The 22,500-nt window shown below is 38.0% G+C and overlaps 3 protein-coding genes across 5 annotated transcripts in view; 2 read left to right on the forward strand and 1 right to left on the reverse strand.

The window, feature by feature from the left end:
• LOC106053216 (uncharacterized) overlaps window positions 1-6,411 on the reverse strand; it is a 21,583-nt gene extending 15,172 nt beyond the window's left edge. For 2 of the 3 annotated variants that reach the window (XM_056010953.1, XM_056010952.1), the window contains exons 1-2: window positions 6,346-6,411; window positions 1,290-1,426 (exon numbers count right to left, since the gene is read on the reverse strand). In XM_056010953.1, coding sequence (XP_055866928.1) covers window positions 1,290-1,341 — 52 coding nt within the window. In that variant the 5' untranslated portion in view covers window positions 1,342-1,426; window positions 6,346-6,411. Of the gene's footprint in view, window positions 1-409; window positions 546-1,289; window positions 1,427-6,345 lie in introns of those variants that run through there. The other variant, XM_056010954.1, reaches the window with a different exon arrangement.
• On the forward strand, window positions 1,644-5,816 carry LOC129922885 (uncharacterized). Its single transcript, XM_056010951.1, has one exon. The coding sequence runs from the start codon at window positions 1,817-1,819 to the stop codon at window positions 5,471-5,473; it is 3,657 nt and encodes a 1,218-aa protein (XP_055866926.1). The 5' UTR covers window positions 1,644-1,816; the 3' UTR covers window positions 5,474-5,816.
• A 14,793-nt stretch (window positions 6,412-21,204) lies between the features above and the next one.
• Window positions 21,205-22,500, forward strand: part of LOC106053073 (adipokinetic hormone/corazonin-related peptide receptor variant I-like) — a 45,996-nt gene continuing 44,700 nt past the window's right edge. Inside the window, exon 1 of the mRNA XM_056011269.1 lies at window positions 21,205-21,631. The gene's annotated coding sequence lies outside the window, so the exon portion shown is untranslated. The remainder of the gene's footprint in view (window positions 21,632-22,500) is intronic.

Below are 22,500 nucleotides of genomic sequence, written 5' to 3' on the forward strand. Positions count from 1 at the left end.
AAAAAAACCGAAGCCCCCAGCGTGACATATATGGTAAAGGACAATAGCTCTATACTTCAATACAGCGTTCAGAAAATTGCCGATATTTACTTCTATCGTATTAAATTAATCACAAAAATTATATGAGGCAAACATTATGATTGAGTATCAAGTACACACTACTCATGATAGTTTCTGGCCAGAGCACTATGGGAGGACTGGCCCATCCTGCTCTGTTCCCAACCAGAGCTCATCTCAGGTAAATTGGGTCACATGCACATCGAAACGACTGGTCGACTTATGAATTTAGGCTAAAAACTAAAAAAAAACAAAACTTTTTCTATATAGATAGAAGCATCAAAGTCAACTAAAGTCAACCTACTAGCACATATTTCTTATTATATTTACTAGGACCAATGCACAATGATACCTTTGCTCTAAAGTTTCTGACAAACACAATAATGTAAGTACAAGTCAATTTCCCTTTTCAGACCTTGTGGTCTATTGGGCAGATGATGTATAGGGCACCTGTTCCTGTGTTAAACCTATTTTATACCTACAAAAATTAAAATAAAAGCAAAGTTAAATCCTATATATAGACGTATAAGCGTCCCCCCCCCCCAAATTTTTTTTTCAGACTTAAGATCTAAAAGGTCATCTCTTTCTGTGGCCCACGGTTAACGAGGTTGTCATGTCTTTAATAGTAAACTAAACATTTGAAAGGAAGATTTTTTACTAAAGTCAAACACACACAAGACTTGTGCTCTTGTGGACATGAGTTTGGTGTTGCTTAATTATCATACCATTTTAACAATATCACAATTCAAATGTTAATAGTACTAAAGTGGACATAATTAATATATAGTAAAGTTTCCCTTTCAGACCTCATGATCTATGGGGCAGATGATGTTAAGGTCAACTGTTTCTCTGGCCAATGGTTAACGAACAGGGTGTTATGTGGCCAGCACAACGACCAACCGCATTTACTTTCCCCAACTAAAGTCAGGTACCCATTAGAGTTAAGTGGACTCAAGGGCGCCCTAAAAATCCCGAAATTCAAAATCCCAGTCTTCACCAAGATTCGAACCTAGGTCCCCAAGTTCGGAAGCCAAACATATATATATATATATATATATATATATATATATATAGATATAGATATATATATATATATATATATATATATATATAGGACTACCAATATTTATATTTATATTATATTGCAAGGCGTTATACACAAATAGAGTCAACCTATACTTTAAAATCTAGCTATTTTTGTTACTTTTTATAAATCAATAAATACTATGCACCTTGAATGTTTGTAATCAGGGTTATTATTAGGAAACAGATGTGGGGCCACATGCTTTTTTGAGGTCAGTTACACTGTGAAGTTACAATCAAAGTCACGACAGAGATAATTAGTCCAGAACAGAATAACGGTAGGAGCCTGTTAACAAAAATAAAATGATTCCTTAAAAAATAATATAGAGCAAATAACACAGAAAGCTTTGTAAAAAAAAAAAAAAAAAAAAAAAGAAATGAAAATTAATTTTAAAAATTACAAGATAAAGAAAAGTAAAAAAAATCACTGAAATCAAAGTGAAAATGCAAATTTAACAAACTGCATTTAATTTCTTTGTCGTGAATTTGCTTATTTGGATTGTCACCCCTTAGTGTTTGTTACACTTGTTAACCTGTACTGACCGTATTTCGTAGTCCGTGTTGTGAACTCTACTATGTGTGTAGTTGTTTGTCATTCAGTGAAATAAAGCTTTGAATGTAACATGGTATTGTTATTATTAAGTACAACAATTTATTTCACTGAATCTGTCTAAACATGGATAGACTACTTCGGCCTGAAAGGTTCGATGTGGAACCTACCGCACCTCAAGCACAAGAAAAGTGGCTGCACTGGTACGAAACATTTAAAAACTTTTTGTCTGTAGTTACTATGGAAAATGTAGATAACAAGAAACTACTAATTAACTACATTTCGCCATCGGTGTACCAGATGATTAGTGACAAAGAAACATATGAGGAAGCGATCCAGTCACTAAACGACATCTATGTGCAACCCAATAACGAGGTCTTCGCAAGGCACAAGTTAGCCACGTGCAGACAAGAACAGGGTCAAAGCGTTGACGCCTTTCTTCAAAAACTCCGCAGTCTATCCAAGGATTGCAACTTCAAAGCCGTGACAGCTGAGCAACATCGTGACGAGTCCATACGCGATGCATTCATAACAGGTATTGCCTCTAACAGCATTAGAAAACGCCTCCTTGAGAAAACAGATTTAAAGTTAAAGGATGCATTTGAGGAAGCCAGAGTACTTGAACACGCCTATCAACATTCGTTGTTGTACGAGTCACAGTCAGAAACCACTAGTGGGGCTACTACAAATGCTGTAAGAGAACACCCTGCTGATCCTGTCGCTCCCCAGTTGCCTGATCTACGAGCCTCGATTAATTCGACTCAAACAAGACAAGAGGTAAGCGCTATATCTATCAAGTGTTACTTCTGTGGAAGAGGAAGACATCCTCGTAATGAGTGCCCCGCACGTGAAGCCACATGTAATCAGTGTGGCAAGAAGGGACATTTTCAGAGATCTTGCAAGTCAAGAAAATCTACAGCATTTGCCCTCGCTACGTTGCACTCATTAGGACTAGGCAAATCAACCTCCTTGATTCTTCTCAATGGGGTGCCACTTAAAGCCTTGATAGACACTGGAAGCTGTGAGAGTTACGTGGCAGCTCGAGTTGCCAGGAATCACAAATGGCCGATAAAAACCTCCGTGGACAGAATATTTATGGCTTCTACTCACCTGTCTCGAGTTACTGAAGGCCATATCTTTGCTACCATTCAACTCAAAGATGAAAAATATGAAAATATTAAACTGTCACTCTTAGATGGATTGTGTTCAGATGTTATTCTAGGTTTGGATTTCATAAGCCTACACGAGAATCTACAGATTCCCTTTAGTGGGAAGAGACCACCTCTGTGCGTAAGTACCCTTAGACCAGCCAAAGTAGAGGCGCCTAGTCTTTTTGGTAACTTATCTCCAAACTGCACCCCAGTGGCAACTAAGTCACGCAGACACTCACTACTGGACTCTAAGTTTATTAATGCTGAGATTCAGAGACTACTCAAAGAAGAAGTAATAGAACCCTCAAAGTCCCCCTGGAGGGCACAGGTTCTAATAACATCCAATGAGAGGCACAAAAGACGTATGGTTATTGACTATAGCCAGACGATCAACAGATTTACGCTTCTAGACGCCTATCCCATGCCAAGAATGGATGAATTAGCGGAGAAGATATCACAGTTTTCTGTCTTCAGCACTCTGGACCTCAAAAATGCTTATCACCAGATCCCGATTAAAGAAGAAGAAAGGCCATATACAGCTTTCGAGGCTGGGGGTAGACTTTACCAGTTTCGAAGAATTCCATTTGGAGTTACAAATGGAGTGGCTTGTTTCCAGCGAACCATAGATAAAATAATCGAAGATGAGCAACTAGAAAATACATTCGCTTATGTGGACAATGTGACCATCTGTGGACATGATAATGAATCTCATGATAGAAACCTGCAGAGATTCTTCAAAGTAGCTCAGAAGTATGGCATTACCTTCAACGAAGCTAAAAGTGAGATAGGAACACATAGCGTCAGACTGCTGGGATACGAAATATCTAAAGGTCAGCTCAAGCCTGACCCTGAAAGATTCACAGCCTTGCGGGAATTAAATGCTCCGTCGAACCTGCGAGAACAGAAACGAATAGTGGGCCTGCTGGCTTATTATTCTCTATGGATTCCTAACTTCTCAGACAAAATCAGCCTCTTAGCTAGAAATAAACGATTTCCTGTCCCTGAGGAAGTCAAACAAGCATTCCAGAACCTAAAGGACGAGCTCGAGGAATCCGCCGTGTACACCATTGATTACACTCGCCCGCTAACAGTGGAGACAGATGCGTCTGACATAGCTATAGCAGCTACACTTAATCAAGATGGCCGGCCTGTGGCTTTCTTTTCCCGGACACTATCGCAAAGCGAAAGAAGGCACTCATCAGTGGAAAAAGAAGCGTATGCAATAGTAGAATCTTTGAGAAAGTGGAAACACTTTCTTATTGGAAGACCCTTTACCCTTGTCACAGACCAGCGATCCGTGTCCTTTATGTATTGTAGACAAAATAAAGGCAAGATCAAGAATGAGAAGATCCAAAGGTGGAGGTTAGAGCTATCCTGCTTTCACTATGACGTCGTTTACAGACCAGGTACACAGAACACTGCTGCTGACACTTTCAGCAGAAATCGCTACTTATCCGCAATGTCACGTAACGACCTAAAATTACTCCACAATAGTTTGTGTCACCCTGGTGTAACAAGAATGCTACATTTTGTGAGATCAAAAAATCTACCTTTTTCCACCGATGACGTCAGAACAGTGATCGACCAGTGCCAGTCATGTGCTGAACTTAAACCTCGATTCTTCAGGCCGCCAACAGGACAATTAATCAAAGCCACTCAGCCATTCGAAAGAATAAGCATGGACTTTAAGGGACCTCTCCCTTCCAACTCACGCAATAAATATCTGCTTACCATGATCGACGAATTCTCTAGGTTTCCTTTTGCCTTTGCATGCCCAGATATGTCATCTACTACTGTTATTAAATGCCTAAATGAGTTGTTCGCCTTATTCGGGCTACCTTCCTATGTCCATACCGACAGAGGTACTTCCTTTATGTCTGCTGAAGTACAGAAGTACCTTAACGAAAGAGGAGTTGCTACGAGCAGGACCACGGCTTACAATCCCAGAGGAAATGGTCAAATAGAGAAACTGAACAGTACCCTTTGGAAAGCTATAACCTTAGCTTTACACTCCCAGGACTTGAGTACGTCTCAGTGGGAACTAGTATTGCAAGACGCGTTGCACTCAATTCGGTCACTTCTGTGTACGGCGACGAATAAAACTCCACATGAGAGACTCTTTGGATACTATCGCAGAAGTACTTCTGGAACATCCCTACCAACGTGGTTAACATCTCCTGGCCCCGTGTTGTTAAAAAGAAATAATAGATCCTCTAAGTATGACCCTTTAACAGAAGAGGTAGAGCTGGTGAACAGCAACCCTCAATACGCTCTTATCAAAACATCTACGGGCCGAGAAGAAACAGTTTCTTTAAGATTGTTGGCGCCCAAAGAAAAAGACTGTTTCACAGAGAATGTGAGACCCCCTGTGCTGAGAGACGGTTCCCCCAGGAATGCGACACCCTCACTTCAAAGCGAAACAGAAAGCAACACAGAGAACTCTTCTCTGAACCCTCCTGTTAACCGAACAACCAAACCACCCCTATCGGGGGAAGTGGACCCGGTTGAAGCCCCTACCATCGAGTCACCAAGTAATGTTGTTAGTACTGATACTGATTGTACTAATGCTGCCGATCCAAACCTCCGATACAACCTAAGAGAACGAAAATCAAGACCCAACTACAGGGTTTAACAGACTGATGTGTTCGATAAACAGTTGCTGTATAATAGACTAATGTGTTTGATAAACAGTTTGCTATTAACCAGTATTGCAGATGTGTTTAGATGCTTATGTTTTATTAATCATTGTATTTGCTTTGACTACTTAATGTTGTGTTATATGTATAAGATTTAAACGTGGGGTGAATGTCGTGAATTTGCTTATTTGGATTGTCACCCCTTAGTGTTTGTTACACTTGTTAACCTGTACTGACCGTATTTCGTAGTCCGTGTTGTGAACTCTACTATGTGTGTAGTTGTTTGTCATTCAGTGAAATAAAGCTTTGAATGTAACATGGTATTGTTATTATTAAGTACAACATTCTTCATTAGATATTTCATAATACACTGTACAATATAACATTGTTACATGCAACGCACGTGCCATTGAAAATATATTTATCTCTCGTATCTTACTTTTCGTTATTACATAACAAAATTAAAAATTAACTTTATAAAACATTGATACATCATTTTCACATAATATATATAAAGCTTAGGAAAAAAAAAAACACCAATTATACCAAACAATCATCTTTCAATTTGAACAAAACCCACATACAACCATAATTAAAACGAAATGATATAATTGTGTTAATTAAATAATATAGAATGGTCTTTTTCATGGTTGTCTTTACATGCAAAAGGGATACTAGGTCAAATTGTAGGTACTTTAGATGGCATTGTTATGTAAAATAATAATACAACTAATATATTCACAAATATCTTTTAACCGTTTCACCCCTTTATAGTACTGGTACATTAAACTACTAAAACGAAAGTTTTAGTAAAAATGATAATTAATAATTGATGAGTTAGTAAAAAACAACAAAAACAATTATTTACTATTTCGGATCCACCGGAAAAAAGTACCTATACAGGTAATGAAGCCTATTTCCGATTCTACAAATATCTCAGCACATCCGAGATTTCCTACTTTGGAATTCCCGATTATTGACTGCTTGTCATTTATGGAAAGAATTCTGAAGGAAACCAACGAGCAATGGGGGTTATTATTCTGTATAGTGTACAGTGGACGGAATGGGTTGGGGGGGGGGGGGAGAGAAATAGGCCCAGGCATTATTATACAATCTGGCCCACAAATTGTATATCATGTGATGGACATTCCTGTGATGGACTCCCTGTCCTCATTAGGTTAAGTTTGAGTATCTATAACTGTACGCATGCTCTATAACTTTTATAAGAAATATACGCCTTTTGTTGCTTTTTAATTGCTAAGTGTGTAGGCCCTAAAAGGATGGAGACTGCTAGTAGCAACTGTCTACGGATGTAGGCTACTACATTAATTTGGGAAATGTTAGATTTAGTTAATAATACACTGTAGAGTGTAGAGTCTGTAAAACGATGTATTTTTGTTTACAATACCTCTATTCGAGTCAGAACTTCATGGAGGAACCTGGATGGGTAGAAACTGGGTGGGTAGAACATGGGTGGGTAGAACATGGGTGGGTAGAACATGAGTGGGTAGGGCCTGGGTGGGTAGAACATGGGTGGGTAGAACATGGGTGGGTAGAACATGAGTGGGTAGGGCCTGGGTGGGTAGAACATGGGTGGGTAGAACATAGGTGGGTAGGGCCTGGGTGGGTAGAACATGGGTGGGTAGAACATGGGTGGGTAGAACATGTGTGTATAAGGCCTCGGTGGGTGGATATTGAATGGATACGGATATAAAAAAAAGATTGTCCTATAAATTTTATATTTAAAGTATACTGTTGGGAAAAAATACTAGCTCGCCATAAGAGAATATTATAAAACCTTTAACAAATGGTATCCATGCGGCTCTTTTGGTGTCTCTAACGGCCCATTTTGGTGCCGGCCCAACGAGCATTTACATGAGTGCCCGTATAGCCAGTTCGCCCTTGAAATTGTAGCTTTCAACTGTAAACGTTTGGCAATCTTTATGGTGGTTGTGTGTGGGTGGTGACAGTGTTTTTTTATGGACGTGAAGGAACAACATTTAAGGCTCTATGTATATGAGAGTCGACCCTAGAAATCGTAAAACATGTCAACTATTCGGCGTCACCTTAGCAACCATATCCATATTATCCATTGAGTGTCATCGACAGTTGTTCATATATTTATCTAATGAACAAATTCTTAACAAGCCAATCTAAGGAACTCAGCTGAAATGTAATTGAATAGATTACCTGTAGTAGACCTAGTCTTTCCAATATGTTAATTCACATGTACCTACAGATTAAAACGAAGTCAATGAATAAGTAATGGAGCTACTAGTTACGAGGGTAAGTTATCACAAGAAATAAGGGTCCCCCTTCTCCTTGTCCGAAGAAATCAAACTCCAGTTACGCATGGTGACGTGATGCGTTGAGATTAGACTCAGCATTGGGATGAGACCAGTATTTAGATTTTACCAGCATTGCTATTTTACAAGTATTAAGATTATACCAGCAATAAGATTATAAGTATGACTTCTACTGTCTCTGAGACTATGGATCCTTAGTTTTGTTTTTCTGTTGAGTAAGGGCAGAATCTGATGCAACTAAACAAGCCCGATTTTGGTTTGTTCGTGTTTTCTCTGTTGCTGCTGATGCTACAGTCACTGTTGTTGTTGCTGCTAATATTGTTGTTGTTATCGTTACGATTATTGTTGCTTCTGTTATTGTTGTTTTCCTGTTGTTGTTGCTGCCACTGTAGTTGTTGTTGTTGTTTTTTTGCTGTATATAATGCCGTTGCAATCAATAAAATTGTTTATTTGCTGTCAATATTGTTTTTGTTGTTACTGTTGTTGTTGATGTTGTTTTTTTTTGTTGCAGCGGCGTAGCTAGGGTGGGGGTAGGAGGGGGGAGATTTTGAAACTCCCCCGGGGCCCACTTGAAGGGGACCCCAAATGAGTGTTTTTTACATTAAAAGTTAAATACTACTCAAAATGCAGGGCCCCCAAAGAGGTCAAGCCCCCCTGGGCCCCCAAAGGATGGAACATTCTAAGCTACGCCCCTGTTTTGTTGTTTAAGAAGAAAAGTAACGAAATCAGTTACATCTGAGCGCATCCATTGTCTTTTGATGATTAGAAACATTCTACTGCATGAGTAGCAGCTTGTATAATGACAATTGATGGATTTAGTTTTAAAGCTGTGCATCCTTTAACCACTGGTCTGTGTCTATCATTGTCCATGGTACAATGGAGCAAACAAAACTTTATAATTCACTATAACTAGCTTGGTATTAAAGGTTAAGCCACTTCATAGAATCCTAAATGCTGCTGCTAAAAAACAAACTCCATTTGGGCATCTGTTTGAGACAAGCATTCATAAAAAAGCTTTTAAAACATTCTAGAAATAAAGAATCATTCGTTGGGTCATGATTTTGTGTATTTACCATCACAAAAGAGATACAAGACACCGATAGCAAAGACAAACAGACTCTATATTTCTTCGATCCCTCTGGCAATGAATCATTAACTAGAAACTATTTGATAAAACTTTTCGCATGTAAACTATGGGTGAGACTGGTGTGAATGTACATTTCGTTTTTTTATAGTTATAATGTTTTGTCTGGTGTAATGCACAAATTGTAAACAAAATTTCCGTATGGATAATACAGATTATTAGTATTATTATGTTAGAAATGAACGAGTAGTCATTCTCTGGCGCTGCCAGGGTCGAGTTTCGCTAAAGAGAAACAAAATTCATCGTAGTACCTTTAACAGTTTCCACTAAGGAATTTTCTGGTGATGTGGCAGGTCTGCAGCAGTACCGCCCTCTGACAGGCAACGAAGATGTTCCTAGGAATTATTATTATTATTATTAAATGAGTGCATTAACCGAAATAAACAAATTATCTGTATACAATTGTATAAGCTTTTCTTATTAAAAAAAGACTATCTCTGCTTTATGAAACCGATGACCTCTTGTAAGAGCGGTCACTTTGCTCTCAATAACCAATGTATGTTTGATTATTTATTTTTAAAAAGATTCATTTTTCAACACCACTAGCTTCTCCACACCGAAAAAACTTTTGGCTTCAACCATTTATATGTAAAATTCTAGCCAGGTAATATAGATCCAGACTCTAGACACGGTAACACTACGAGGCAGTAGTCTAGAGGACTAGACCTTCAGACCAAATGATTTCAGTAAAGCTGGTTTGTCCAGTGTAGCCAATTAGGTAGCACATGTTTCCCCCAAAATATACATAAACTCTCATATTTCTACGAAAATCGTTAGTGCCGTTTTCCAGATCCGTGCCCACCCAAGGGTTCGCCCATGAAGAATTCGCAAGCTGATAAGTAGAATGGTGTGGTGTGAATGTACACTTTGGTTTCTTATAGTTATAATGTTTTTTGTTTGGTGTAATGCACAAATTGTAAGACAAATTTCCTTACGGATAATAAAGATTATTATTATTATTATTATTAAAAAAGAAAGTAGAAACAAAATGATTAAGCACATTTATTGAAATCTCAATTTTTTTATGAAATGAATATTTTCTTTTCTCTGTTCAGTGTGCACCCTCGCAACACATTAATGCCCGTTCTTCAATTAGGGAGGCGCTGTGGCTGAGTGGTAAGTCTCTTCCGAACCAAGGATCCCTGGTTCGAATCCTGGAATTTTTACTTTTGGGCGCCTCTGAGTCCACCCAGTTCTAATGGGTACCTGACATTTGTTGGGGAAAGGAAAGGGCAGTTGTTGTGCTGGCCACATGACACCCTCATTGTAGGTACGACTGTACATCATCTGCCCTTTAGACCACAATTTGTATAAATTCTGAACAAATCTTAAAAAGGTGACTGAACTTTTCCATGAATTTTTTTTTTCATAATTCTAATTTAACATAAAAAAAAAATTTCAGGAGAAATAAATAAAACACATGAAATATGACTTTAATTATATATATATATATATATATATATATATATATATATATATATATATATATATATATATATATATATATATATATATGTGAAATTACATTTTACAAATACTATTGAACTTTATAATGTAAATGGAGGGGAAGGTGAGAATATAGTAACCCGAAAATATTTATAGCTAATGTGTTTGATGTTCAATCAGGGTGTCGCCAAAATATCTGAAGTCAGTTTTCTAATCTGATTCTTACCTTAATTCTCGGCTATAGCCAAACACAGTAAGCCTAGGGGTTTGTTTTAATCAGGTAGTTTATCGGAACGAAAGAGAGAGAGAGAGAGAGAGAGTAAGAATGTTAGGGAAAGAAGAATAGCAATAATAAAACGGTGACAAACTAGAATCGAAACTGTAATAAAATAGAATCCTACACGCAGTCTACGAGCTGTTTAACTCTTTCTCTCCTAATCGACGATCCCATCGTTGATTTAACCTCATTAAATTAAAATTTAATTTTATAAACTTGACTTTGTGTTATATGTAAGAAGAGCATGCGTTCCCCTTTAACTCTAGACCAAATAAAACATTTTCTGATAACAAACGACAAAGTTATTGAAGCTTAATCATAACAGGGGAGTGAAACAGTAATGAGCTAAAAGAAGAACTTCGAAGCGTGGACAAATAATAACGGAGAGAAAGAGTTAATTTGTTTATTAACACTACCGCAGTCTTAGTTCGTCCGAGCCTATATCAACTAATTTTGTCTGTCTTGTTTTCCCGCACCCAATCTCGGATCAAGTTGAACTATTGCACAATTACTTCGTTTTAAAATAATTTTCCCAACTGGTCCAAAGAGTGATAGAATCAAGCCCATAGCGTAGTGAGAAAGCTAATAACATGAAATTGCACTGAACAAAAATTTGTAAAAATATTTCTACTAGCACAGACTTGGTCTGTGAGTTTTCCTGATTTAGCTACATAAGGCATTTGTGTCGAACAGAGTCTCAAGGCAAATCTAATTTAGTCCGCTATACTCGGCACACAGGCCAAACTACTCTTATTATGTATGCCAAGCAAAACTTTGTATTGTAAGCATAAAGAAATAGAATAACAATTTGATGAAGGGAATTCGCGTAAAGCTCATCATTTTCTAGGACCGGCGGTTTACGAGGGTATCATGTGACCAGCACAACGCCTGCCCTCTCTTACTTTCCCAAATATCACTCCAGAGTTGGGTGGATTTAGGGACCCCCTAATTTATTTTCAAAATTCCAGTCTTCACCGGTATTCGAACAGGAGACCTACAGTTTGACCACTAGGCCACCACGCGATGTAATGATTCATTCTTTTAAATGTGGGAATGTGTGACTGAGAGAGGCATAAACCTAGTGCCTAGAGGGCACGAGTTCGAAACCCAGCTGAGTTGTATTTGCTTAGTGCCTTGAGGCGACACGGAAACCTTTTACCGGATACTTCCTTCCCCAACTTGTCTACTAAAAGATTGAGCCATAGAGCACTGGACATGTAATAAGCATCTTACTTAATTAGATTTAGGTCCTCCCGCGCCGTTCGGCACATTGGGCGGCAAGCTGTCTCCTTAGAAATTTGTCATTGGCAATGTCTGAAGCCTCCTTCCACCTGGTGTCCACTGTTCTGAGGTCCTCTATGAAGGTGTGGCGCCAAGTTATACGAGGACGTTCCTGTTTGCGCTTTCCTCGTATTGGCTTCCATGCTATCGCAACTCTTGGTATGCGTAATTAAATATTTTATCTGATCTTATTTATTATTATTTATCTGATTTTGATCTGATGATGAAAATATCAGGGGATGAAGTGACCAGGGGACGAAAGGACAGGGGATTAAGTGACCGGGGGATGAAGTGACCAGGGGATGAAGTGACAGGGGGATAAAGTGACCAGGGGATGAAGTGACCAGGGGATGAAGTGACCAGGGGATGAAATGACCAGGGGATGAAATGACCGGGGAGGAAATGACCGGGGAGGAAATGACCGGGGAGGAAATGACCGGGGATAAAGTGACCGGGGATGAAATGACCGGGGAGGAAATGACCAGGGGATAAAGTGACCGGGGATGAAATGACCGGGGAGGAAATGACCAGGGGATAAAGTGACCGGGGATGAAATGACCGGGGATGAAATGACCGGGGAGGAAATGACCGGGGAGGAAATGACCGGGGATAAAGTGACCGGGGATGAAATGACCGGGGAGGAAATGACCAGGGGATAAAGTGACCGGGGATGAAATGACCGGGGAGGAAATGACCAGGGGATAAAGTGACCGGGGATGAAATGACCGGGGAGGAAATGACCGGGGATAAAGTGACCGGGGATGAAATGACCGGGGAGGAAATGACCGGGGATAAAGTGACCGGGGATGAAATGACCGGGGAGGAAATGACCAGGGGATAAAGTGACCGGGGATGAAATGACCGGGGAGGAAATGACCAGGGGATAAAGTGACCGGGGATGAAATGACCGGGGAGGAAATGACCGGGGATAAAGTGACCGGGGATGAAATGACCGGGGAGGAAATGACCAGGGGATAAAGTGACCGGGGATGAAATGACCGGGGAGGAAATGACCGGGGATAAAGTGACCGGGGATGAAATGACCGGGGAGGAAATGACCAGGGGATAAAGTGACCGGGGATGAAATGACCGGGGAGGAAATGACCGGGGATAAAGTGACCGGGGATGAAAGGACCGGGAACCGCGTAATTCATTTTGTCGTAGAACATGTCCCGCAAACCTCATGCGACGCTCTGTCACAACCTCACTGAGTGTTCGACTCCCAGTTCGGCATAGGATTTCCTAGTTTGAGACCCGATCTGTGTAACTGACTCCCAAAATCCGTCTCAGCCATTTTTGTTGAGCCACATTTAGTCTCTTCTCAATTTTGACAGATGACTTCCATGTCTCTAGTCCAATGGCTTGTCTAGTCCAAATAGGCTGCAGCCTTTGGAAAATGCTCCCTGCCTTTCCTATTCGGCACGCTAAATCGTGGTAAGCATCCCCATCATTTGTTATGATGCTGACAAGGTACGTGAACTTGTCCAGCTCTTCAAGCTTTGACTCGCCTAGTCTGATGGAGGCACACTTTGCCTTATATCCCACTCGCATAATTTTAGTCTTATCCAAATTTATGCGGAGGCCAATTTTGGGTGGCTCTCTATCTAGGCTCTCCGTCATTTCTTAAATGCATTTATTTGTAGCCCCGAGTAGTCATCAGCAAAGTCCAAGTCCGTCATTCGGTTTTGTTCACGCCATGGAATACCAAAGGCAGTCTGGTTCATTGCTCTCCCCATTATGTAGTTGATGGCTAGGAGGAAAAGGAAGGGAGATAAGATGCACTCCTGTCTCACACCTGTCTCGATGGTAAAAAACTCTGTTGTTCCTTCTTTTGTTTTATAAGCATCTAAGATGTGTTTTACAATAGCTTTTGTTTTTAAATGATAGATTGAGTGAAATGCATCAATACAGTCTTGCTAAACCCTCACGAACTAGAATTCGTTCGAATTCATCTTATGAGTTGATGGAAAGGAGGCGCCGTAGTTATGGTTCATTCGCTACGTGACCTCAGACTTCAATCTGGCCTAAACTTGTTTCTAATTTGGCCTTAGGACGTGCTTACAAATAGCCAGGGACTAGTCGATTCTCTGTAAGCTCCAGGATTAGTAGATATTTGTACGTTTTATTGTTTTAAACTTAACATAAGACCAGAAGTTATGCATGCAAAGGAGATCTGGAAATCGACCCCAAAAAAATCTGCTAAAGAAATTGAAATGTAGATTCTTATAGAGTCTATACACTACCGAACCGGGAACATGCACTAACCAGGAGATAGATCTTATCAATGATATAAAAACCCATCAAAAGGGCTATAAATAACGAAGAATAGATCGTGTTAGGCAAATCACACTTTGACAGTATGTCAGAGAAAAGAAGCGAAAAGAGTGTACCGTGTATCAGACTGGAAGTTAGAAGACGCACCAAAAATAAAACGGACCTTGAACGCGACATAAAATGTAGAGAATTTCGAATAAGCAAATACAGAATTCTAGAATCAGTGAGCAGATTCCCGTGCTGGGCCACGATTGAAATATTTTGGTACATGTCTTTTAAGCCCGAAACACTTGTAGATCCTTTAATAAATTGGCTGCCCGCATTACAACGCTCCCCCCTCCTAATATATTTTTTTTCTGGTGCTCAAATTCTGGCTCGCAACATCCTAAAAAAAGAATGCACAAGCCCTTATTAGGCCAATCATTTGCAGATCTCTTGTCTGCCAACAATATAACACCTTCTCAACAATTATGTGGGTTCATAATTCAAGATCTAATCGAGATATAAAGGAGAATTCGATTTAGATCTAGATCTGTATACAAATAAAGAAAGATATACAATAAATAAAACGAATAAAAGTTACACACTAATAAAAGTGTTAATAAGTGCTTGAAGGAAGTATAATTTTGTACTTCAGACATTGAAATGTCGCCTTTAAAAACATATTGGGTCGAAATTGCGAATACAAAATCGCTTTTCGTAAATGTAACCGCCGTTGTTGCGATCAAGAAAATTGCTTTGTTGTTCTAGGCGCAGGTTAAGTAATAACAGGTTACGCTTTCGTATTTAATCGTCCAGAGTAAGTGTGAGAGTTGGTAATTATCAGTCAGTCAGTCAGTCCCCCGCTAGGGCTTGAAAATGTATATAGTGGATTACGAATTATTGCCTGGTCTTCACAGTAGTGCCATCTCCCCATATTTGTTGCTATTTTAAACTGTTAAGTTCAACACTTGGACTCGAAGACAATCCTTGTTATTATTATTATTATTAACACTAATCAATATTTGATGGTTAAGAGTTCCTGTATCTTGTGATGCTTGGCTAATAACTCCAGCCTAACTCACTCATCGAACACTTTGTGATGCCTCTTCACACGAAAACCCAGACATTTCAGAAAAAGTTACACATTCGCAAATGGAAGTGACCAATGACTTGATGGTGTAGGGGTACATTAACAACTTGATGTTCGGACAGGTAAAGTTTTGGAAAGATCTAAATCGAAAGATGTGTTCCAGGTAGTTAGATATGGATTGACCAGAAATGGTTATACCATGGATAAATGGGCTAGAAATGCATAAACTAGAAATAATAATAATGAGAATGTCTTCGATTCCGAAAATTAAGGATAAGTGCAGTAATTCACAAGACTACGCAAACCTGCATAGTTTCCCACATTTCATGCAGACAATGTCGTTTGCTGCTGGCGGTCAATTTAAGTTTTCTTTCCGTCTTCTGCGCCTGTCTTCAAGAATGGCTTTTCGTTGAGTCTCTAATGTTTGCCCTGCAGCCTTTGTAAAAACTCTCCAACTGAATTAGAAAAGGGTTTAACTAAAAAGGTATAAGCAAGATATAGCTAACCTGAGATGAACTCCGAATGAAAAATCAGAGCAGGTAGGACTCAATCCTCCCGTAGTGCTCTGGCAAGAAACTGGGCTGTTCGGCGTAATGCCTCTTAGCTACCATACAAGTCGAGTGACTGTCTAGACACGTCTCACCTTAGCTCTCGGAGCTGGGGACACTCGTACAAGATATGTGACATTGTTTCGACGCTCTCTCCACAGTGACGGCATCTGGTTTCATAGTTCGGACGGAACCGGGCAAAGTAAGCCCCAATAGGACAATGTTCCGTCCTATACTGCGCAATAATAGATTGTTTTGACCTCTTCAGCCGCCACCACGGATCTTCGCGATCTGGGTGACGCACATGCTGCCAGACACTACGAGCTCTATCGGATTGCTCCCAGGACTTAAACCACTTCTCATAAATGAGTGCTCGGATTTGTGCCGTAGCTTGTAAAAACGTGCTAGGTGCTTCGAGGTGTGTGGCTGCAAACGCGCCCTCCCTTGCGAGGGCGTCTGCCGTTTCATTGCCCATTACGCCGCAATATGAGGGCACCCACTGCATAAGAGCGACAGCTCCAATGGCTCCGACTGCCTCTTCTATTTCGGGCTAACCAGAAATAGGCAGAAAAGGGATGGATGGACTATTTGTCAGTATCTTGATACTTAAATATTGTCTTCTTTTATTAAATGTGACTCATTGGAAGGATGGCTTTATTTGACCCTTGTCGTGGATGACCCCTCAATTTTTTTTTATTTTATGAGAATGGCCAGTGTGTAGTTAGATGTGGCCATAGTGTTTGCTGATGTTGCATGTTTGGTCTTAATTATGACGCTAGATGTTTCTAACCCTTTCTTTGTTGGATTTATATCCACTTTTAGTTGGTAAGCTGTCATTTTGTAGAAGATCTTGTACATGCTTTTTTAGTTATAAAGTACATTTAGACTATAACGTACATGTATTATATACTATCTGAAAGGTTACACCTTATGTGGTGCATTGTATAGTATAAATATTATTTTTATTATATTGTTTATTTTTATGTAACTAAAAAGCTTAAATGTTATGCACATAAAAACACCCTACGTATAAGTTGTTTTTGTATTAGATTGTTTTATAATATGCTAGAAAGTATCCATTCTTCAAAAGAACTTAGATTTATTGTTTTCATTAGAAAACAAATCACACATTTACTTTCTAACATAAATTATCATGAATTTTAATATACGTAGATGACTTTCTTGAGGTCACTGGACACATTAAAATGAATACAAATAAATAGACGCAATGAATCTATCAAGGGATCAAATTATTATCCCAGGTATCTTTTAATTTTATGTGATTACAAATTTGAAGAATTCATTCTGTTCAATAATACTTGCTCCGAGCGGTCTCCGGGAAAGAAATAACACTATACAAAGGGATTTAAAATAAAAGTACTATCAGCATATAGATCGCAAGGTCTGAAAGGGGAACTGTTTTTTTTTTTCTTACTGTCAGCATAGAAAAAAAATATTATCAGGTCAAGATGACACTTTTAGTTGGGGCTAAAAAGAGAGGCCCATTAAATCTATTTGAAACCCGCCCTAAAGATTTAGTTTATCAGACAGATCTGAGTGCATAAATATAAGCACTACGCTATACAACAGACTCCTTCGATTCGCATTGATGGTTGTGTGGTAGTAAAAATACTGTTGGCTGGGAGTTCGAATCCCGAGATATGTTTATGTTGTACCTTTTTACTAAGTTGCAAACAAAAGCAACAACATAAACATTGTCTAGATCATTGGATCGGAGATTTTCATAGTTGCTAGTACAAAATTGTTGGTGTATTCAGTGTAGAAAAACAAAACAACAATCAAGTGTTGATAAGATAGTTGGTTTTTTTTTTGTGTTTTTTTTTAGTGCAATTTTTTTACACTGCAGAGTCAAATTTTCTAAAGCTCTTCCGTTTACAGCACAAAATAAGACCAGTATCTTATCTTATCTTATCTTATCTTATCTTATCTTATCTTATCTAATACAGACGTTACTTCAAAATAGAAGATGATTACGTCCTACGCGTCATGCATCTAGTCATGCATGTTAACCAATAACTTAAATTCGGCCACGTCATTGGCTTTTCTGGCTGGCTCAGGCAACCCATTCCATGCTCTAATAGCACTAGGAGCATGTGTACAAATTTGTCCTAGCATATGGAACGAGGAATGTGCATTAGACTTTCTGGTTGTTGTGCTGGCTACATAACAGGTTCTGCTAGGAGGGGGAGGGGGTAGCACTATGTGTTACAAGCTGACCAAGATGTCACCAGACTCCTAATTTTTTCTCAGGATTAACTTCCAAAGCCTTTCCGATGTTTGCGTATAGATGCAAGACAGTAGAGGTTTGAATTTAGAGATTTTTTTTCTAGGTGGGTAGTAAGCCTAACGTCTCCTGTATGAATAATCCATGCATGTATGTACTATTCAAAATAACAGCACTATATATTTTAATCTGAGAAAGCGAAATATTACATACATATACTTATTATATATATATATATATATATATGGCCTTTTTTTGTGACGGTACGCACCGGTTCGGCGTACCCGCACCTTTTTCAATGTGGGAAAAATACTATTTTCTTGTATTTTAAAGTTTATTATTAATTTATTAGTAGTTAAAAGTTGAGCAATCTATCACTGAGTACCAGCACCTATTTTTTTTTTTTACAAAAAAAAACTGTATACATATATATATGTATGTATACAGTGCTTTTTTTGCAAAAAAAAATAAAATATATATATAAACAAAGCGTATTTAAAGGAAAGAACAGCAAAGCACTGCGTATCTCTCAATACTGCAACTCCCTTTTCCCATGGAAAACAAAATTAATGAATTACCTCTATTTGACTCAAATACTTGTTAATAATTCATGCATTGTCCTCGGCTATAAATAATTGTGCAACATTTGAACTAGATCCGGGAATGGGAAAGTGGGAAAGTTAACGTGTACAAGATTATTACAAGATTTTTACCAGGCTGGCAGAGTTAAAATAATCTTTGTAAAAGAAAAAAATAACGGAATTTAGGCTCTTTCTGACCAGGGCACCAACCTGGACTTAAATCTAAAGATTTTCCAAACATTTCACCTAACAAGGCGTTATAATTAGTTTTTTAGATCACTTTTCTATTTAACAAAGTATATAGGTGCATTCACAATTAGTCAGTTTTCCCATTCTTCAAGTTCAATTCAGATTTCTCTAGCTCCTAATTCCTGAATGTGCTTCATTAAACTAATCACTCAATGGTTTTAGGTTTTCTATATCACTTTTAAGCCTAATTAATACTTTCTAAAAGCTCGACGCATTAAAATAAAACAGAAAGGGTCAGGAAATATGGAGCAAATTCATACCATTTATACAAATACTAGCCTGGCATTACCCGCGGCCTGCGGGTCTAAGTTTGTGTTTACTAATGTAGTGGATTGGATTTAGATGTATGTAAAACTTAGCTAATGATCCTTTCACGTTATTTCTCTTTAGCTACGAAAATAAAATTAGTTTTGCGAAAATGGGTTTAACGCAGTCAATACATTATTATCTATTAAAAACGAAAAGAGCGATAGCTTTGTTAAATGAATGGGATTATAAAGTGAACAATTAAACGAAATAATTTTTAGTACGCGATTCATGAATGAATATAGATCTAGGCCTATCTCAACTCGGCTTCGCAGCTTTCGTAAACGAGTGTAGCTTTAGAAAACCAAATTTGAATGTTTATTTGATCAAAATATGAAATGAATGGACTTTAATTAATATGTTTATGTGTTAAAGTATAAAACTATCTGTGCGAAGAGAAGTTTTATCATCTTAGAGTTGAATTAGAGTTTTAGATCTAGGGATGGGATTATAAAGTAAACAATTAAACGAATTAATTTTTAGTACGCGATTCATTACGGTATTGTCTAATAAAAGAATGTTTGTCAGGAAATCTGCAGTCACAGATATAACGAACTAATTAATTCAAAAAATGCTTTTGAAACACAAAATTGAAGGTTAATTTTATTATATAATAAAATCAATGGATATTCTTTTGTATTTTCATGTGTCAAAGTAAAAAACTATCTGCGCAAAGTGTATTTCTTAAAATTAGATCTAGGTCCTTTCGATCTTTTTTATGTCAACATTGTAGACATGGCCTAGATCCATAAAATACTATAGCTGTAATAGAGTCGGACAACTTTATTTTTTTTAGGGTCTTAAGTTTGTTTTAGGGCTACAATACATACACTAAGGTCTAAGTTGGTACCCAAGAAACATTCCTGCCAAGTTTTATCAAGATTGGTCAAGCGGTTTTGATGTCTATAAGTAACATACATACACCTCACATTCTACTTTATAGTATAGATTTACCGATTTTAAATTGTAAATTTATGTGCGAACCAAATAGAATAATATTATATTAAGCCTTATGACGGTAGTAAAGTTTTTGTGTTTCAACAAAGGCCCTAAGTGATTTCTATTTTATATTCCTGCATAGAGCCATATGCTGCATGGGGCGTCGACATGTTGTCGTTTCTATATAGAATAGATTAACAGCTCCCTAACCCACCCCCTGTCTTGTTTTAGAGATTTACGACTCTCAAACTGTTTCCCCCATGTACCCTTGACTTCTGAAATATATTTGACATTACGCTGTAAGACCCCCGTCTTCTATCCCATAATTTCTCTATGAACATTGTGTATGTTTACAAAGCTTATATTAACTCACTCTCTCTCTCTCTGTCTGGTTCAATTTGTGTACACGTCATTTCTCGTACACCCATTCTTAGATCAAGTTGGAAGTTTACACAATTATTTTTGTGTACGTAGCAAGGCATGAATCAATAAAACCTCTTAGTTAATTAATCATTGGTGATAAATAATAAAAAATTATTTTGTTGGTATTGAAAGAGGGAAATAAATCCAATAGTATTGAGAGATGTGGTTATATATGTGGAGCTATTCCTCTTATTACATTTTGTACACGTTTTTCTCCAACTTCCTGTTCTCAGGTCAAGTTGACATATTTCATAATTGTTTCTAGTTGAATACAAAACATGACTCTATTAAAAAAAAAATCAATTAGTTTATCAATTAGTGGCAATTAAATTTAAAAAAATAAAACAAATACTCTAACACCTGCAATATTGAGATAATTTTGCAGTTCTTCCCCTGAGATATGCTTTTTTAAAAAAATATTATTTTTATATTTTGCTCGTTTCCTATCTCATTTTTTCGCCATTACAATTTGTTTGAGTTTTCGTTAAGCGGCTTCGCTCGTGCATCGCTCAGGGTCATGCGCAACTGTGTGAGAAGCGCTGGTTTTTAAACCAATAAGCGGAACCTGTGATGATGTTTGAGGCTGTTAAACGAAGTCATAAGACCATGAAAAAGAGAGAGAGAGACAGACAGAGACACACGATGGAGTGACAGGAGTCTTTCTATAGTTATTGTGTTTTAAAGTGAAGAGTCAGTTAAGTGTGGCTAATGTCGGGCAAAAATCGTACATAGTAGCATTCACTTTAATGAACTTTTATGGTTTACGACTAGATGCCAACTGCGCTACATGACAACTTTTCGATGACATCTCTGTTGTGCTTGTTCTCATTTCTGAATGAAGTAGATTCACATAAGGATAACATTAATTGTTCTTTGTTGGATTATGAGTTGGTCTACCTGTGTCTGTGTCTGTCTTAAAGAAGACATGTCATTGTGACTTGCAACGAGGTCGAGTGACATTGGCGAGAGACACGAATTTTAAAGTCAATACTTACTTAAAGGGATGGTTGCGTGGTAGTAAACGTGGTTGAAATACTGTTGGCTGGGAGTTCGAATCCCTGAGGTATGTTTATAGTGTATGTTACTATGCTGCAATCAAATGCAACAACATAATCATGACCTAGATAAAATAGCTTGCTTCCCACAGTCGAATCAACAACCAAATATATTATTTATAGCTTTTATATAGCGCTACTTTCATGCTTATAGCATGCTCAGAGCGCTTTTGGTCCAATCTCATTTGTGGACCAGTGGTGGGGAGGGGGTATCTAGGAGTTGGTTTTCCGTGCTGCCTTTAGGAGCTCAGTAAGCACAACTCTGCCCGAGTCGGGTGTCGAACCTCGACCCTCTTCTAGGTAGCCAAGCCAAGTTCAAGCGCACCTCTCGACCACTCGAACATTGTGAGACCTTTCTTTTATTCTAATATTGTTAGAGCATAAAATCTTAACTAGTGTTTTTGTTTTGTTTTTGTTTTGTTTTTGTTTTGTTTTTGTTTTGTTTTCTTTCTTTTTGTTTATTGTTTTTATTTTCCATTTAAAACTTTTTTTGTTGCAGAGCTTATATGTAATTTTTTAAAAATAAATTGAAGTACTTACAAAAATAGGCTTTATAGTTTAAACAAACAAAAAATACCGGTATTTCCAAAGACAAACAAAAAATACCGGTATTTCCAAAGACAAACAAAAAATACCGGTATTTCCAAAGACAAACAAAGAATGGGCGAAGTGTAATTGTATCAATTAGTTTGGATCAGTCATGTAATTAAATTTGTAATAAATCTAGAGTCCATCTAGACCAACAATAATAAATCCGATAATGGGTGTGGGAAAAATAAAGAGTATAAACTTTTTACCAAACAGACATACAGACAGACAGTGAGAGTGAGTTGATATAGACTTTGTGAAAAGCCCCTTGCCTAGTTTAAAATTTTTA

The sequence above is a fragment of the Biomphalaria glabrata genome, chromosome 14 (genome assembly GCF_947242115.1).
Source record: "Biomphalaria glabrata chromosome 14, xgBioGlab47.1, whole genome shotgun sequence".
NCBI lineage: Eukaryota > Metazoa > Mollusca > Gastropoda > Planorbidae > Biomphalaria > Biomphalaria glabrata.

Excerpts from the sequence above, each read along its gene's own strand:
- LOC129922885 (XM_056010951.1), top strand. The coding sequence starts at position 1,817 with ATGGATAGACTACTTCGGCCTGAAAGGTTCGATGTGGAACCTACCGCA.